At 37.9% G+C, this 20,324-nt stretch overlaps 1 protein-coding gene and 2 pseudogenes across 2 annotated transcripts in view; 1 reads left to right on the top strand and 2 right to left on the bottom strand.

Annotated features, from left to right (window-relative positions):
* The window catches only part of RAB6A (RAB6A, member RAS oncogene family), a 71,873-nt gene that overhangs the window by 33,360 nt on the left and 18,189 nt on the right, over window positions 1-20,324 (bottom strand). For both annotated transcript variants that reach the window (XM_065881420.1, XM_065881422.1), the window contains exon 2: window positions 2,639-2,697. In XM_065881420.1, coding sequence (XP_065737492.1) covers window positions 2,639-2,697 — 59 coding nt within the window. The remainder of the gene's footprint in view (window positions 1-2,638; window positions 2,698-20,324) is intronic.
* On the top strand, window positions 4,477-5,423 carry LOC136127607 (developmental pluripotency-associated protein 2 pseudogene; annotated as a pseudogene).
* LOC136126774 (zeta-crystallin pseudogene) lies at window positions 10,752-11,737 on the bottom strand (annotated as a pseudogene).

Below are 20,324 nucleotides of genomic sequence, written 5' to 3'. Positions count from 1 at the left end.
TGAAATCAAGTTTTTATACTAACTACACAGTAATACAGATGTAAAATACTTCAATTAAAAGGGATTTTTAAAAACTTTATTTTAATAAGAATATTTCAAAAAGTTGATACAGGGACTCTCCTGGTGGTCCAGTGGTTAGGACTCTGCGCTTCCACTGCAGGGGGCGTGAGTTTGACCCCTGGTTGGGGAACTAAGATCCCACAGGCTGTGCAGCAAAAAAGTTAATACAGAAAAAGATTTATAATGTGCTTAGGGCCTCAGTGAAAGTACCTGGTATGAAGATTACTAATTTATTCGTTTTAGCTTTTTCTTTGATTTTCGTTTCACAATTAAGCATTTTAAACTAAGATACATACACACATATAACTTAGATACATATGCAACTGAGAGCAGACATCCTTGTCTTGTTCTTAAAGAGAACGCATTCAGCCTTTAAACATTACGTCTGATGTTAGCTGTGGGTCTTTCATAGAGATACCCCTTATCACATTTAGAAAGTTCCCTTGTATTCCTAATTTGCCAAGTGTTTTTATCATGAAAGGCTACTGGATTTTGTCAAATGCTTTTTCTGTGTCTGTTGAAATAATCGTGTGATTTTGTCCACACTGCGTGGCTTTTTTTTTTCTTTTTGGCCGCACTGCGTGGCTTGTAGGATATTAGTTCCCCGACCAGGGATTGAACCCGGGCCCTCAGCAGTGAGAGTGTGGAGCCCTAACCACTGGACTGCCAGGGAATTCCCCTGATTTTGTCCTTTATTCTATTCATATAGCGTATTACATCACTTTCTGTATGTTAAACCAACCTTGCAATCTTGGTACTAACCTACCAATCCTACTTGGTAAATGGTATAGAACCTTTTTACAAGTTACCAGATTCAGTTCGGTAGTATTTTGCTGAGGACTATTGTGTTTATATTCATAAAGGATATTAGTCTGTAGTTTTATTTTTGATGTCTTTGCCTGGTTTGGGTATGAGAGTCATACTGACCTCATGGGATAAGTTGGGAAGTATTTCTTCTTCTTCTGTTTTTGGAAGTTTATGAAGTATTAGTGTTGTTCTTTAAATATTTCATAGAATTGACCAGTGAAGCCATCTAGTCCTGGGATTTTCTTTGTAAGAAGTTTTTTGATTGATAACTCTATCTACTTGTTATAGGTATATTTAAATTTTCTATTTCTTCTTGAGTTAGTTTCGGTAGTTTGTATCTTTCTTGGAATTTATCCACTTCATCTAGGTTATCTAATTTGTTGGCATATAACTATTCACAGTATTCTCTTATAATCCTGTTTATTTCTGTAAGGTCTTCTCCTTCACTCCTGATTTTAATAGTTTGAGCCTTCTTTTTTCTTGATTAGTCTACCTTTAGGTTTGTCAATTTTGCTGATCTTCTCTAAGAACCACTTTTGGTTTCACTGAATTTCTTGTTTTTCTGTTCTCTCTTCCATATATTTCTACTCTAATCTTTAACAGCTTCTGAATTAAGCACGTCTTTATTTTCTGTATTTTTGTTGTCCTGACACCTGGGGCCTTCCTTATACTGGAGGGACTGGCCATCCCAGGGTTTGCCAATTCCTAGAGAAGCAAAACTTGCCTATGGAGGGCCTTTAATATGAAAACCAACCAATCCAAACCCATACCCCAACCACCTCCTCTATCACACTCAGGGTCATTACTCCCCTGCCCTAATCACCCTAGGGCCAAGTAGCAGACAACTAGGAACAGCCCCTACAGCCCAGAGACCACTGAAATTACTCAAAGTAGGCAATCCTATATTTCCTTACCTGGTCTTACCCATCCTTCCCACAGAAATCACAATAAAGGCTAGTGCCTACATTTCCTGCCCATCCCCCCTTCACCTCCTGACCAATACCAGTACTTCTTCCATGTGCCCCCCTCATATGGCCTGGAGTGTCCCTTCCTCTTGAGATTTGTGTATAGTAAACTATCTTTACAATGGCAATCATCTCCTGATCTGTTGGCATCACCACACCTGAATAATAAAACCTACATTTTAAAGTAGTTTTTACTTCTGCTTGCTTTAGGTTTACTTTTCTTTTTCTAGCTTCTTAGGATAGAAGATTAAATTACTGATTTAATGTATCTATTCTTTTCCTTATAACACTGCTTTAGCTGTATCCCATAAGTTTTGATATGCTGTGGGTTTTTAAAAAAATTTATCTCGAAGTATTTTCTAATTTCCCTTGTGATTGTCTTTGACCCACTGGTTATTTATGAATGAGTTATTTAATTTTCCATATATGTGTGAACTTCCCAAATCTCCTTCTGTTAATGATTTCTAATTATAGTACTCACTTATTCTTGACTTCAAGTATAGATGAAAATGTCACAGAATCCTAGACTTGGAGGAAATCTCTCCAAGAGAATAGCTATAATCACTCTTACTTCTATCCCAGATGGTATTAGCAATAATCTTTCAATAGATTTTGGAAGAGAAGCTAAAGAAATCAAATGAAAAAGTTGAGGACTATGAGCATCATCAGTTATACTTTGTATTTATAGAGAATTTTACAGATTACAGAAAATGCTTTTATATCCATGTCTGAATGTAAATAAATGAATTTTTAAAAGGACCTGTAACACATAAGAGACAACTAGTAGGTTGGCATAAACAAAATACCTGATAGGTGTTGTCAAAACTGTCATACATGAATCTGGTAATCAGTGATGTCTTTCCAACTGAAATGAAAAGGAAAAAAAAGATTGATTCAGTTAACACATTAAATTGGGTTCTCAAGCAATTTTTTTACAGAGAACTGCGATTCAATTCATTGGGAGATATCTGCAATGGTTCAACTAACAATAATTTACAAACATACAGGCCTATGTGACAAATAAAAAGAGAATACTTACATAACCACTAAAAAAAAACAGAAAAAAACCATACAGGCCTGAGTTTGTTGAAATGTCTTTCTTTAATAACAGATAATCTCGGGACTTTCCTGGTGGTCCAGTGGGTAAGACTCCGCGCTCCCAATGCAGGGGGCCTGGGTTTGATCCCTGGTTGGGGAACTAGATCCCACATGCATGCCGCAACTAAGAAGCCCACAGGCCGCAACTAATAAGCCCACATGCTGCAACTAAACTTGCTGCAACGAAGATCCCATGTGCCGCAACTAAGACTCAGCCCAGCCAAAACAACTAAATAAGTTCTTCTTCCCCACCCCCTTCCTTTTCCTCTCCTCCTCCTTATAAAAAAAAAAAACCAAACAAACAAACAAAAGATAATCTCTCAAACTGAGAGCACAGGTAAAAGAATATTTATTTAGTTAAGAGGTGAGGAAAATGAAGAGAAAAGATGGAGGAAAACAATCAGTTATGCTGACATCTCTAATTCACAAAAGGCAAGCAGATATTTACTTGAGCCCTAACAAAAGGAACTAGGATTACACTGGAACGAAATTATAGTTAACTTCCTAGACAGTAACCTGGGGAATATAAGGGTCAGGGCAACTTCATTCAGTGAATCAAAGCTTAATCTCGGGAAGCATAAAAACTAAATATGAAGAGTTCTAGGAGGGGTATGAGGGCTGCAAGAACTTGACTGTTTAAGAGTAAGAATGAAATGACATGGAAAATTGTTTTGAAATTCATTTCAGGATCAGATCTCTATTCTTTGGCAGGGCAATCCCAAAGATTCATAATACTACTTTGTATTGGTATTTTTAAGTTAATCCACATGAAAGTGCCACTAGGTAAAAAATAGTGGTATACTGCCAATATCCTTACCAATGGGCACAGTGTTCAAGGGCAAGAACCATATCTAATTTTCCTATATCTCCAGTAGCTTGGCATAGATTCAATAAATACTAAATGATACAAGAAATTATATCAATTAGAAAAGAACTGAGCAAATAAATATCTCAAATGCTCTCCCAAATGTAAATACTTTGGGGAGGAAAAAAAACAATAACTAGTCACTCATATTTTTGTATGAATTTAAGTAACTTTTGATTTCAACTTTTGATTTTTAGAGACCTGATCCCGGCCTCTTAAAATGTTCTCCATCCATGTGCTATATGAAAACCTGAGGAAAAAACTGAGCCAAAGAAGGAAGAATCCCATAAAATCACCTACTCCCAAACATCTTATTTTAAAGAATCTAAAATAGCAGGTTGAACAGCTAAAGCTAGTTTCCCTAGACCCTGGTCAAAAGCAAACTGATGTTTGGGAAGAAGTCTCTTTTTGGAGCAATGAGTAGACCTACACATTTCTTCATTAGTAAATAGTACATACAGTTTTTACTTTGTTTTGAAAAATGTCCCCTTTTTATATAAAAGAGCAAAATGCATGTTATAAAGCGGGCAACACAGAAAAGACCAAGAACAAAGTGAAAATTACATATATCCTACCACCTATACATAACTAACATTAAAACTTTGGTATAGAGGTTAAGAGGATTAAATTGCAGATATCCTTAACATTGCCGGCTCTGCCTTTCTCTGAGAGTTCCTTGGAATGGCACACCCAAATTGTGAGAAGAATTTCTTTGAAGAGGTCTTAGGTGAAGAAAATATGGTTCTTACATTGATGCCAGTTAATGAGGAAATTGTTGAAGACCATCTAACGGAACCAAGTGTTTCTTCAACTTCAGAAGTCAAAGTGGAGTCACTGAGTCCAGATGATCAAGTTCATCCTCCTCAAACAGATGAACAGTTCAAAGCTTGCCCCAAATCTAGTTGTAGTAAACCTATTTATCCCTTGCCAACCATATTGCCTCCAACAACGTGAGTCGGGACACTTTGCGGAAATGGTGCCAACAACTTAATTTGAGTACCGATGGTCAGAAAAGAGAGGTTTATCTGAGACTCCAGAAATATGCTTATCCTGAAAAAGATCAGTATATTCCTGAATCATCACGGGAGGCCAGATTGCAGTCATGTCCAGGGAAACACAAGACGGTGACCAAGACAGCAAGTGTTCAGAAAAGGAAGATGAGTGAGAATGAGGAAAGGACTAACATGGTTGAAGTGATAACTTCAGCTCAGGCAGCCATGTTGGCAGCATGGTCAAGAATTGCTGCAAGAGCTGTTCAACCTAAGGCTGTAAATTCACGTCCCCTGCCTACCTCTGTTGAGTCCTTTCTGCCGCAAGCTTCCGGTGTCCGGTGGTGTGTGGTCCATGGCAGACCACTCCTGGCAGACACAGAAGGTTGGGTTCGCCTGCAGTTCCATGCAGGTCAGACCTGGGTGCCTAACACTCCCAGGGGGATGATCTCTCTCTTCATGTTACCTGCCTGCACTTTCCCATCCCCAGACCTAGAAGATAATATGTTATGTCCTGAATGTGCTAAGAGGAATTAGAAAATTATGAAAAGATTAATTGCAATGGGGAAGAGGAAGAAACCTGGTTTGGACATACCAACATCATTGCTTTTAGATGGGCCATGTCTTAATACAAAATAAATGGTTAGTGGAGGGGAAGGGGTGGGGTGTGGATGAAATGTGTGAAGGGGGGTAATTGTATGGTAATGATGGTACCTAGACTTGTATCAGTTTTGTAGTGTATACAAATATCAAATTACTATGTTGTACACCTGTAACATAACATTATATACCAATTTTACCTCAATATAAAAAAATGTTTGTTAGAATACACCAGTGAAGCCATCTAGTCCTGGACTTTTGTTTGTTGGGAAGTCTTTGATTATGATTCAAACTCCTTACTAGTAATCATGAAAAAAAAAAAAGAGATAAATGATGGAGAGCCCACAGTTAAAGTGACTTGCATCCCAATGATTGCTATGCTCTGTCCTCGCCATCCTCAATGTTGACTGATGCCTTAAGTACAGATGGGAATGTCTGGATTCTATACTGAGGTTTACCAAAAAATGACTGTTACTGCTGCTTCAAGTACTAGCTATATAGAACGTAATTTGGTTTTATTTTAGTTAATAGATTTTTGTTTTTTTAGCAGTTTTAAGCTTTCAGAAAAATTGAGCAGAAAGTACAGAATTCTCAAATACCACCCCTCCTCCCCACCCCATTTCCTCTACTATCAACATCCTGCACCCGAGAGGCACAGTTGTTGAACCTACATCGACCAATCATTGTCACCCAAAGCCCATAGTTTATATTAGGGTTCATTCTTTGTGTTGTACACTCTATGGGTTTTGACCAATGTATAATGACATACTCATCATTTTAGTGTCATACAAAATAGTTTCACTGCGCTATAAAAATGTTCTGTGCTCCACCTATTTAATACTTTCTCCCCCCAGCTCCAGACCACTGATCTTCCTGTCGGCATAGCTTTGCCTCTTTACAGAATGTCATACATTTGGAATCATACAGTAGCCTTTTCAGATTGACTTCTTTCACAACAGGAAATGTATATAAAATTCTTTCATGTTTTTTCATGGCTGGATTGCCCACATTTAATGCTGAATACTCCATTGTTTGGGTGTACCATAATTTATCCATTCACATATTGAAGGCCACCTTGGTTGCTTCTAAGTTTTGGCAATTATGAATAAAGCTTCTATAAACAAAACAAAACAAAAAAACCCACAAAACTTTGGTATATGTTTTTCCAAAATATTTTTTATATATAAGAATACCTATGTACTTAAAGGCAAAACCCTAGAACCAATCATAGTAAAGTCAGGAACAATACACATACTACATTATTTAACACTGGACAGAATCTATTAAAAAGTAAATCTAAAAATCTGAAGAGATAAAAGGCAAAATAGTGGTGGGGGAAACAGTGGTGGAGAAAAGCAAAGGAGCTTCATTATAAATAAAATATATAGTGAAGAAATGCAAAATAGCTTGTTTGTTGAAACGGTTTTTTTCTTTTTCTTTTTTTTTTTTTTGCGGTACACGGGCCTCTCACTGTTGTGGCCTTTCCCATTGCGGAGCACAGGCTCCGGATGCGCAGGCTCAGCGGCCATGGCTCATGGGCCCAGCCGCTCCACAGCATGTGGGATCTTCCCAGACTGGGGCACGAACCCGTGTCCCCTGCATCAGCAGGCGGACTCTCAACCACTGCACCACCAGGGAAGCCCTGTTGAAACGGTTTTTATTCAAAAGATTAAATTTTCATTATTAAACATTTTAAATATGATTCCTCAATATGGGATCCTTGTAAATTTATTGTTGTTTACCCCAAAACCTTCTGTAAAATGGTATGTAAACTTATAATGATTTGCTTAATGCTTGTTTTCCCTGATCATAAGCTCTATAATTGTCCTGTTTAGTCCACATCATCAGAGTTTGACACTGCTTGTCACATCACACTAAGCAAACAACACCTTTGCTGAACTGATACTCAACTCTTTTTCAGACGATAAAAAGTAGGTATCTAGGGTTATTCAAAAAAAAAAAATCTTTTTTTTTTTTTTTTTGGCTGTGTTGGGTCTTCGTTGCTGTGTGCAGGCTTTCCCTAGTTGCAGCAAGCACGGGCTACTTTTTGTTGCGGTGCACGGGCTTCTCATTGCAGTGGCTTCTCTTGCTGTGGATCACAGGCTCTAGGCACGTGGGCTTCAGCAGTTGTAGCACGCAGGCTCAGTAGTTGTGGCACGCGGGCACTAGAGTGGGTGGGCTTCAACAGTTGTGGCACATGGGCTCAGTAGTTGTGGCGCACAGGCTTAGTTGCTCTGTGGCCTGTGGGATCTTCCCGGACCAGGGATTGAATCTGTGTCCCCTGCATTGGCTGGTGGATTCTTAACCACTGCACCACGAGGGAAGTCCCTCAGTGTAGTTTTGATTTGCATTTCTCTAATAATTAGCGATGTTGAGCATCTTTTCATGTACCTCTTGGCCATCTGTATGTCTTAATTGGAGAAATGTCTATTTAGGTCTTATGCCTTTTTTTTTTTTTTTTGCGGTACGCGGGCCTCTCACTGTTGTGGCCTCTCCCGCCGTGGAACACAGGCTCCGGACACGCAGGCTCAGCAGCCATGGCTCACGGGCCCAGCCGCTCTGCGTCATGTGGGATCCTCCCGGACCTGGGCACGAACCCGTGTCCCCTGCATTGGCAGGTGGACTCTCAACCACTGCACCACCAGGGAAGCCCTTATGCCCATTTTTTGATTGGATTGTTTTTTTGATATTTAGCCATATGAGCTGTTTGTAAATTTTGGAGATTAATCCCTTGTCAGTCAGGATGCATTGTTTGCAAATATGTTCTTCCATTCTCTGGGTTGCCTTTTTGTTTTGTTTATAGTTTGCTGTGCAAAAGCTTTTGAGTTTAATTAGGTCCTATTTGTTTGTTTTTATTTCCATTACTCTAGGAGATGGATCGAAAAAGATATTGCTGCAATTTATGTCAAACAGTGTTCTGCCTATATTTTCCTCTAAGAATTTTATAGTATCTGGTCTTTCACTTAGGTCTTTAATCCATTTTGAGTTTATTATGGTGTTAAAAAAGTTTTAATTTCATTTTTTTTTTACCTGTAGCTGTCCAGTTTTCCCAGCACCATTCACTGAAGAGACTGTCTTTTCTCCATTGTATAGTCTTGCCTCCTTTGTCATAGATTAATTGACCACAGGTTCATGGGTTTATTTCTGGGCTTTCTATACTGTTCCATTGATCTACAGTTGTATTTTTGTGCAAGTACCATACTGTTTTGAGGACTGTAGCTTTGTAGTATAGTCTGAAGTCAGGAGCCTGATTCCTCCAGTTCCGTTTTTCTTTCTCAAGATTGCTTTGGCTATTCAGTGTCTTTTGTGTTGCCATACGAATTTTAAGATTTTTTTGTTCTAGTTCTGTGAAAAATGCCATTGGTACTTTGATAGGGATTGCAATGAATCTGTAGATTGCCTTGGGTGGTACTGTCATTTTGACAATACTGATTCTTCCAATCCAAGAACATGGTATATCTCTCCAACCGTTTGTGTTGTCTTTGATTTCTTTCATCAGCATTTTATAGTTTTCGGAGTGCAGGTCTTTTTCCTCCTTAGGTAGGTTTATTCCTAGGTATTTTATTCTCTTTGATGTAATGGTAAATGGGATTTTTTCCTTTAATTTCTCTTTCTGATCTTTCGTTGTTAGTGTATAGAAATGCAATAGATTTCTATGAATTTATTTTGTATCCTGCAACTTTACCAAATTCACTGATGAGCTCTAGTAGTTTCCTAGTAGCATCTTTAGCATCTATAGTATCATGTCATCTGCAAAAAGTGACAGTTTTACTTCTTTTCCAATTTGGATTCCCTTTATTTTTTCTTCTCTGACTGCTGTGGCTGGGACTTCCAAAACTATGTTGAATAAAAGTGGCAGAGAGTGGACATCCTTGTCTTGTTCCTGATCTTAGAGGAAATGCTTTCAGCTTTTCACCGTTGAGAATGATGTCAGTTGTAGATCTGTCATACATGGCCTTTATTATGTTGAGGTATGTTCTCTCTATACCCACTTTCTGGAGATTTTTATCATAAATCGGTGTGGAATTTTGTCAAAAGTCTTTTCTGCATCTATTGAGATGATCATATGGCTTATATTCTTCAATTTGTTGATGTGGTGAATCACACTGATTGATTTGCGGATACTGAAAAATCCTTGCATCCCTAGGATAAATCACACTTGATCATGGTTATGATCCTTTTAATACATTGTTGGATTTCTTTTGCTAGTATTTTGTTGAGGATTTTTGCATCTCTCTCTGTTCATCAGTGATACTGGTGATGGTTGCACAACTCTGTGAATATACTAAAAACTACTGAATTGTACACTTTAAATGAGTGAATTGTATATGATTATTTAAAAAATTTTTTAATTTCCTCTAGAATTTATTGCAGTTACCATGTTATAACAAAAGCAGATCATTCTTAATGTGTTAATTTTGTTTATAAATTTAAATAAAAATATATGATCCTCATCATATAAACAGATAATTCTAAATCTACTTTGAAGTTTAATCAATCAATAAGTATCTATTTGGAAATTGTACCTAGTATCATATTATACCAAAGATAAGGCTGCTGTCCTCAGAATATATGGATCATTGGTAATCAATCTTTAAACTAGTGAATGTCATTAATACATTGGGAAATACTGGAAAACTAACAAATTTATCTAGACATTGTTTATCTTGCTCTTCTGAGAGACTTATAGATCTAGATGAGACTAGTTTGGAAATGGGGTCTCGTTTAGTCCAGAAAATCTTCAAAGTCCAATATAGTTCTCGGCTAATCAGAGACTAAAGAACCTTTATAAGAAGTAGGCTTGGAAATCAACCAGTCTTATTTTGAATTAGCATGTTTGAGTCAAAGTATGGACTTAATGATCAAGTATCAGGAATTTCTGTAATATACTCCAATGCCAAGTGACCACTAACATTCTATTTCCTACTATAATAATTCCTTGATGAGAGGTAGAAGGCAATATTCTTTATTGCCAGCTATAAAATAAATTGCACTCCAATGTCTATGAGCTCTAAAGATAAATCTTTTTCTTTTTCTTTTTTTTTTTTTGTGGTATGCGGGCCTCTCACTGTTGTGGTCTCTCGCGTTGCGGAGCACAGGCTCCGGACGCACAGGCTCAGCGGCCATGGCTCACGGGCCCAGCCGCTCCGCAGCATGTGGGATCTTCCCAGACCGGGGCACGAACCCGTGTCCCCTGCATCGGCAGGCGGACTCTCAACCGCTGCGCCACCAGGGAAGCCCTTATAAATCTTTTTTTAAATATAAGAAACTCACTGAATCAAATGAATACTAATTAAAGCAAATGTAGTATACATAAAACTGAGGTAAGAGACCTCTAACTCCATAGGAAATCTATGAAATGATTAATCATTTTAAGAGAAGAATTATTTTTCCAGTAGCCCCACTGCTTTGAATATCATCTTCATGGGCCACCTTCTCCAATGGAATCTGAGGACCTAATACTGGTCTCAACCAACCAATTTCCATTCCGGCTTTAAGGGCTGCTGCAAACTGCTGAAATTCCTCCTTGGTGGATATATAGAGAGCAACTCCTATTATGCTAGATTCCTTTGCCATGATGTCTCCCGTGGGTTTATTTCAACAGGACCTCTGCTGCCAACAACTATTACTCATCCTCCATGTGACAAAGATTCAAATCATTGCTAAGATTTACATTAGCTAACATTTCAATAATCACATCAACTCCTTTTCACCAAAAGATTTCTTAATTTTATCAATATAATCAGTTTCTTTGTGATTAAACACTTCGTGGGCCCCATTTTGCAAAACAGTGTTTTGTCCTTCCTCAGTACCAGCTGTGCCCAAAACTTTTAAGCCATAAGCTCTAGCAGTCTGGCATGCTGCTATCCCAACTCCTCCACTAGCTCCATGAACCAGAACACTTTCTCCAGCTTTCACATAGGCACTGTGGAGCAGAGCTCAATAAGCAGTAAAATACGGAATACTGATGGCAGCTCCTTGTTTAAAGTCCAGTTTTTCCGGCAGTGTGTAAACAGGGTAATTGGCTGCCAGAGCATACTCCGCGTAGCCCCCAGAGATCATGCTGGTAGTGAAAACTCTGTCACCTTTCTTGAAAGCAGATACACTTTCTCCAATAGCTTCTGTTATCTCAGCCACATCTAATCCAGGAGTATAAGGTGGAAGTGGTTTTCTACTATAGGTACCAGAGTGAATTTGTGTGTCCATTGGGTTTACACTACACGCTTGGACTTTGATTAGAACCTGATGGTCTTTTGGAATCGATATAGCAACATCCGACTGGAGTTTCATCACTTCTGGTCCACAAATTAAAAAACTCTAATAGCTCTCATCAACCTCTGTTCAGTCACCATGGTGATCTAGATACGAGTCCTAGAGTGGGAAATCAAAATCTGCGAGAGCTCCCTCAGATTCCATGGAAAAAAGGGCTGTTTGATGTATGATTTCATCTCAATAAAGCTGTTATTAAAAATCTATCATGGATTTCCCTGGTGACTCAGTGGTTATGAATCCTCCTGCCAATGAAAGGGACGCCTAGAGCCCATGCTCCACAACAACAGAAGCCACTGCAATGAGAAGCCTGCGCACCACAATGAAGAGTAACCCCCGCTCACCACAAGTAGAGAAAGCCCGCGCACATCAACGAAGACCCAACACAGCCATAAATAAATAAATAAATAGATAGATAAATAAAATCCATTGTGGTGATTACTGTACAATGTGAAATACTTAATGCCACTGAACTGTACACACAGAAATAAGTTAAAATGGTAAATTTTACTATGTATAATAATTTTATCTTTTTTTTTTCGGTATGCGGGCCTCTCACTGTTGTGGCCTCTCCCGTTGCGGAGCACAGGCTCCAGACGCGCAGGCTCAGCAGCCATGGCTCAGGGGCCCAGCCGCTCCGCGGCATGTGGGATCCTCCCGGACGGGGGCACAAACCCGTGTCTCCTGCATCGGCAGGCAGACTCTCAACCACTGCGCCACCAGGGAAGCCCTGTATAATAATTTTAATACTGGAGCACCAAAGATAACTTAAAAAGGGGCTGATTATTAAAGATTAGAGGAACTAATTATTGGGCTTCTAGAAGACCAAGGTATACTAATTTAAGAGATAACTTCTGTAAGTGGTAAAGTAATTCCTCACATAATATACTCTTCAAGAATACTTAGGATTCAAAGATTATAAGACTAATGTTTGCATAAAAGGAGAAGTCTCAATTATTCTACAACCTACATAAATGAACATTTATGAACTGCTTCATAATTTGGTCAGTTATATTGGTCAGATAATACTGAAACAGACAATAAGATATTTATATATTCTAATTTTTCCCCACAAAAATAAGCCATTATAAAAGATTAATGTGCTATGATAATAACAGTACCTTAAATCAGATGCTATGGTTTTAGTTAGAAGTTAAGCATAAAAACACAACAAGCAAACACACAAAAACAACACTATCTGTAGTCCATCATGGTAATGAAGACACCTGAAAAAGGTACCTAGGGACCATAGCAAAAAAGCTCAGCTGCAAGCAAAACTCACTGCAATATCACAGCCAAGATGTCTCATCTAGGTGATGCAATTCTACAGCAAAACAGAAAATCAATTAAACCAAGCTAACACTACTCCAATGTAGCGAACCTAGTCAACAACACTGAAGCTCCATAAAGCTAATAGCCTTTCTCTAAAGACCTAAATTGAGTAAAGATTTCATTTTTCCTAAAGCTTAAAAAAAAGGAAGAAATGGAATATTACTCAGCCATAAAAAGAAATGAAATTGAGTTATTTGTAGTGAGGTGGATGGACCTAGATTCTGTCATACAGAGTGAAGTAAGTCAGAAAGAGAAAAACAAATACCATATGCTAACACATATATATGGAATCTAAAAAAAAAAAAAAGGTTCTGAGGAACCTAGGGGTAGGACAGAAATAAAGAAGCAGACGTAGAGAATGGACTTGATGACACCTGGAGGGGGAAGGGTAAGCTGGGAGAAGTGAGAGTGACATGGACATATATACACTACCAAATGTAAAACAGATAGCTAGTGGGAAGCAGCCACATAGCACAGGAGATCAGCCCGGTGCTTTGTGACTACCTAGAGGAGTGGGAAACGGAGGATGGAAGGGAGATGCAAGAGGGAGAAGATATGGGGATATATGTATATGTAGAACTGATTCACTTTGTTATAAAGCAGAAACTAACACACCATTGTAAAGCAATCATACTCCAATAAAGACGATTAAAAAAAAAAAGAAGAGAACTACAACTACACTTGTACAATTACATTCAAAAATGGGGAGAATGAATTTGGTTGTATAAAATATTTGCTGAATAAGTAATTTCACATCTATGGCTCAAAAGCTGTTTTTTAATAAATATGCTTTATTTCTTTATAATAATATTTATGTTAAAGGCATCAGACCTATGATATGAGTTTCCAGGATGATGAAATGGAGACATCCAAAGTAAAAACAAAAAATATTTGACTACACAAAACGTGAAGACAGAAAAGATATTCACATAAAGGTAATGACCCACTGGCTACGCTTATCAAAGATGAATAAAACATAAACAAATATATTAATGCTTGGATGGCTACTATTTCTCACTTCATACCAAAACCTCCAAGTGCTAGGAAACAAGGAGGTTGGAGGATGAGAATGAAAAACAAATGTAAGTAAGGCCTTGAACACAAAGGAGTTTACAACCACTGAAAGAGGATGAACGAGAGAATAAAGCACTGTGCAAACAAAGTGTCCATCCTCTATACTGCCAGAGGTATGTTTCAACAATTTATAAACATTCCAAGGCTCCCCAGTCTCCATAAGCTAAAGATCCTTAGCAGGCATTCAAACTTGAGCTGAGCCTTTCTAGTCTCATCTCCTAACCTTGCCAAACACAAATACCATCTGACAATGATGGAAAGCTATTGGTTATTCTTCAAGCATAACAGGTTCCTTGGAGCCTGAGATTTTGCTCATGTAAACCAGTTTTGTGGAACTTTTCTTTCCTGGTTACATTATGAACTTATAGATTCAGTATCAGATGTGGTTCTGCCTGGAGGAGAGAAAAACTAAATTACCTCTCAAAACTACTTTCAGCCAAGCTCCCTGGTGGCCTAGTGGTTAGGATTCCAGGCTTTCACTGCCATGGCCCAGGTTCAATCCCTGTTCAGGGAACTGAGATTCCCGCAAGGCATGCAGGGTGACAAAAAAATAAAATAAAATACTTTCAGCCTAAGATTGTATTTCTAGAAGTATTTTAGATAGCAGCAGGGCTTTTATTTTATTCCTACAACAAAGTTAACATTCATCTATGAATGTATCTTAAGGATAAAGTGACGAGTTGGACTAATTAAAAATGATACATGCATCCCAATGTTCATTGCAGCACTAGTCAAGACATGGAAGCAACCTAAATGTCCATCAACAGATGAATGGATAAAGAAGATGTGGTATATATACACAATGGAATACTACTCAGTCATCAAAAAGAATGAAATAATGCCATTTACAGCAACATGGATGGACCTATCATACTAAGTAAGTGAAGTAAGTCAGAAAGAGAAAGACAAATACCAAATGATATCACTTATATGTTGAATCTAAAATATGATACAAATGAACTTATTTACAAAACAGAAACAGACTCACAGACTTAGAAGACAAGCTTATGGTTATCAAAGGGGAACAGGGGCTGGGGGAGGGATAAATTAGGAGTTTGGGATTAGCAGATACAAATTACTATATATAAAATAAACAAAAAGGTCCTAGGGACTTCCCTGGTGGCACAGTGGTTAAGAATCCGCCTACCAATGCAGGGGACATGGTCCAGGAAGATCCCACACGCCGCGAAGCAACTAAGCCCATGCACCACAAATACTGAGCCTGTGTTCTAGAGCCCACAAGCCACAACTACTGAGCCTGCAAGCCACAACTACTCAAGCCTGCACGCCTAGAGCCCCTGCTCCGCAACGAGAAGCCCACACACAGCAATAAAGAGCAGCCCCCGCTCACCCCAACTAGAGTAAGCCCGCGTGCAGCAACAAACACCCAATGCAATCGTAAAGAAATAAGTAAGTAGCTCCTATTGTATAGCACAGGGAACTATATTCAATATCCTGTAATAAACCATATGGAAAAGAATATATATACATATATACATGCATACATATATATAACTGAATCATTTTGCTATACACCAGAAACTAACACAAATCAACTATACTTCAATAAAAAAAATGTTTTTAAAAAGATGACTTGGAAATAATCTGTACCCTCAAAGAACAGTTCAGTGGGAAGTTCAAAATAAGTACTAGCATAAGACTAGCTTTTCCAGCATTAACTTTACTCAAAAACTTTTTAAGTCTAAGTGTAGAAAAGCATGATCCAATTCTTACAGGGAAAAATAAGGAAAAAATGGCAATATAAGGAACTTAACTCATATTATCTTGTTTGTGCATTTATTTACTAGTTTACCTCTCCCAACTTACAAATGATAAGCTGTAGAATAGGAACCTCATCTATCTTGTTCATGGCTACACTCAATGTTGGTCCCTGTCTAGCACTAAATGAAATAATCAATGAAAGAAACCATCAAGTAGACAGTATTCACTAAGGTTGTCCAGAGTCTGCATTCTTGGAAAAATGAAAGTAGATATAGCTCACAAGGGCACACTTATGATAAAACTCAGTGAACTGAGGTTTTAGAACCAGAAGGCCAAATTTACTAATTAATGTAAGAAATAATTTTGTAACGATGGGAATATTCAGGTCAATATAACTAGCAATTTTTCTCATTCAAGCTGTACACTTAAGATTCGTATGCTTTTCTATATGTTACACTTCAATAAAAAGTTTTCCTTGTAAAAATAAAATCTAAATAATCACTGTCTGAAATAATAACATCTTATGGGGTTTTACACACACACACACACTTGAAGTACACATAGTAAGTCAAGTCAGAAGGAAGAATGGTAAGAATTAGACTGCCAAGGTCCCTGCACTGCCCAGAAGGGTAAAGGAATCAATTACCTGTAAACTTTTGTAAGTCATGGCTGCATGCCACAACTTCTGGGCTAATCACAAAAAGAAAAAGAAAAGAAAATTGTATAACTTCCCAATTAATAAAGAATATGGAATACTTTTTTAAAAGACTGCAAATTCAAATAACACAAGAAGAGAAAAAGAAACACTCAGGACAAAAAGAAAGCACATTGAGAAGATGGTAGATTTATTTTAAATCCAAATATATAATTATATTAAATGTAAATGTACTAATGTTCCAATTTTAAAAACAATTATCAGACTGGACAAACACAAAACTTAACTAGATGACTACTAAGCCACATCTGAAACATAAGAATACAAAAATGTTGAAAGTAAAAAGATAGAGGGACTTCCCTGGTGGCGCAGTGGTTAAGAATCTGCCTGCCAATGCAGGAGACACGGGTAGGTCAGGGAACAAAGATCCCCATATGCCGGGCAGGGCAGCCAAAATAAATAAATTAATTAAAAAGGATAGAAAAATATAAATACTATGAAAACATTAGCCAAAAGAAAGATGGTATACCTATACTAACATCAAAGTAAACTTTGGGCTTCCCTGGTGGCGCAGTGGTTGAGAGTCCGCCTGCCGATGCAGGGGATATGGGTTCGTGCCCGGGTCCGGGAAGATCCCACATGCCGCGGAGCGGCTAGGCCCGTGAGCCATGGCCGCTAAGCCTGCGTGTCCGGAGCCTGTGCTCCGCAAAGTAAACTTTACGGCAAAAAGCATTACTAGAAATAGTGGAACACTTGATGACGAGAAAAGGTTGAAGTCACCAAGAACACAATAACAATTCCAGGGACTTCCCTGGACGTCCAGTGGCTAAGAATCTGCGCTTCCACTGCAGGGGGCACGGGTTCGATCCCTGGTTGGGGAACTAAGATCCTGCATGCCATGCGGTGTGGCCAGAAAAAAAGTCTCAAAAACCTATAAGTTAAAAATGGAAAAACTACAAGGATACATATACAGAGCCACAATCACCATGGGAAATTTTAAAATACCTCTCTCAATAACAAAATAGACAAAAATTTGATAAAAACACATAATATTTGAACCACTTGATTAACAAAACTGATCTAGTGATCATATATTGAATTCTGCACCTAACAAATTCATTCCTTTCAGGCACAAAGGGAATATTTATTAAAACTGACATAACATATGGACCATAAAGTCTCAAAAAAATTAAAAACAGTGAAAATATATTCTCTGAACACAGTACGATTAAAGTAGAAATCAAAAATATAAAGAAAACTAGAAAGTCCCCAAGTGTTTTGAAATAATATACTTCTAATAACCAATGAATCAAAGGAGAAATCAAAATAGAAATTAGAAAGCATTTTGTACTCAATGACAAAAATACTGCAGAGCAAATCTCCAAAACACTACTATAATAGTACTTAAAGGGAAATTTATACAATTACACACACACACACACACACACACACACTTATATGAGCATATATTAGGGGGAAAAAAAAAACTAAACATGAGCTATATATCCCTCTCTCAAGAAGTTGGAAAAGACCAGCAAAATAAACCAAAGAAACTATAAGAAAGGAAATAAAGAGCAGAAATAAAACAGAAAACACACAATTGAGAGTCAACAAGGCCTGTTTAAGTTCTTTGAACAAAAAACTATTAAATTTATAAACCTCCAGGAAGTCTTACCAAGAAGAAATGAAAGGTACAGATAACCAGTATTAGAAATTAATGAAGCATGATTACAGATCCTGCAGACATAAAAACATGTGTAATATGCACTAATAAATTTGAAACAGTAGATGAAATGTACAAAGTCCTAGAAAAATAAGAAAGAAAAAAGAAAATCTTAAAGAAATTGAAGCTCTATTTAAAAAACCTTCCCAAAAGAAAAAAAAAAAAAAAAAAAAACCTTCCCCAGGGTTGCAAAAGGCCAGAATTGCCAAGCCACTCTTAAATAAAAAGAATAAGGTGGGAGGGGCTTCCCTGGTGGCGCAGTGGTTGAGAGTCCGCCTGCCAATGCAGGGGGCACAGGTTCGTGCCCCAATCTGGGAGGATCCCACATGCCACGGAGCAGCTGGGCCTGTGAGCCATGGCCGCTGAGCCTGCGCGTCCGGAGCCTGTGCTCCGCGACGCAAGAGGACACAACAGTGAGAGGCCCACATACCACAAAAAAACCCCAAAACAAACAAACAAAAAACCCCAATAAGGTGGGAGGATTTGCACTCTGGTAAATCAGTAATTTTTATATTAAGTTATAGTAAGTTTTGTATTGTTGCAAGGGTAGACTAAGCAATTAGCAGAATAGAAATTCCAGAACCAGGTCAATGAATTTATAGACAGTTGGTCATTGTAAAACCGATATGGCAGAGCACTGAGGAAAAGAAATGTTTTTAAATACATGATGCTCGGATAATTACATATCCATACTGAAAAAAATTAAACCTGACATCTATTTCATAGTACACATAAAGATAAATTTCAGTTGGATTATAAACCTAAATGTGAAAGACAAAGCAAAACACAAAAAAAACAAAACAAAATTTCTAAAATATAATAGGGGAGACTATCTTCATTATTCAGGCTATGGAAAAACTTCTTAAAATGGGACATAAAAATCAGATTTTTATAGACTGATACATATATATACATTAAAACTAACATTTTCTGTTCATTAAAAATTGTCATTAAGAGTGAAAAAAGCAAGCAATCATAGGTTGGTCTGTTCAAAAAAAAATACACCTTTTGTTTTTCTTCATGGAGAATAAAGGACACATGCTTTGAAGGAGGACGAAGCAACAGTTTAAGACTATCATAGTGTCTGTGTTACCGATTAAAAGTCTTTCTCTGAACTGTGAGTGTAGTTTCTTTAATATGCACCTTAACTTTTCTACAGCAAAATTTAAGCAAATAAGTTTTGACTTTGGAAAAACATTTCTCAATAATACAATAATGAAGTAATCAAAACTAAAAACCCAAGAAAGAAAAACAAAGCTCGAAAATACCCTCCTTTCAACTCTAGTAAAACACATTTTCCAGCATACCAATTTTTTTTTTTTTTTTGCGGTACGCGGGCCTCTCACTGTTGTGGCCTCTCCCGCTGCAGAGCACAAGCTCCGGACGCGCAGGTTCAGCGGCCACGGCTCACAGGCCCAGCCGCTCCGCGGCATGTGGGATCTTCCTGGACCGGGACATGAACCCGTGTCCCCTGCATCAGCAGGCAGACTCTCAACCACTGCGCCACCAAGGAAGCCCCAGCACACCAATTTTTTTTAAATTACAATAAATAAAGTCTTTGCTCTCATGGGGTTTAAAACTGGCAATACATATACCTTACAAGTATATAACATTTAGGTATAGAGGATAAATTCTCTAATATTTTAGTTCAAGATAGTTTTTGTTTCGTTTTGTTTTAAAGACAGAATCTCCAGGGACTTCCCTGGTAGTCCAGTGAGTAAGACTTTGCACTCCCAATGCAGGGGGCCGGGGTTCGATCCCTAGTTGGGGAACTAGATCCTGCATGCATGCCCCAAAGTCCACATGCCGCAACAACAAAAAAAAGATCCCGCAGGCCGCAACTAAGACCCACAGCATACATGCATGCATGCATGAATGAATTAAAAAAAAAAAAAAAAAAAAAAAAAAGACAGAATCTCCAAATAGTAGATCAGGATCTCAATGTCTCTCTCATCTGGTCAGCATTCAAGTTGTCGTATCTTCCTTGTATTGAGGGTAACCCAAAACTCCAGAGAAAGAGTATAGTCCACTTATAGTCCACTTAGGTGGCTCTTTTACATTGTCCAAAGACATATTTTAGCACCCTTTCATATATTACTACCCATTTATGATCAATAGCTTCTGGAAGCTATTTAGTTTCTAGAAATTAAAATAGCTCCTTTTC

The sequence above is a fragment of the Phocoena phocoena genome, chromosome 8, assembly GCF_963924675.1.
Source record: "Phocoena phocoena chromosome 8, mPhoPho1.1, whole genome shotgun sequence".
Taxonomy (NCBI): domain Eukaryota; kingdom Metazoa; phylum Chordata; class Mammalia; order Artiodactyla; family Phocoenidae; genus Phocoena; species Phocoena phocoena.
The sequence above is the reverse complement of the archived record's forward strand: the minus strand, read 5'-3'. Positions and strand labels throughout refer to the sequence as shown.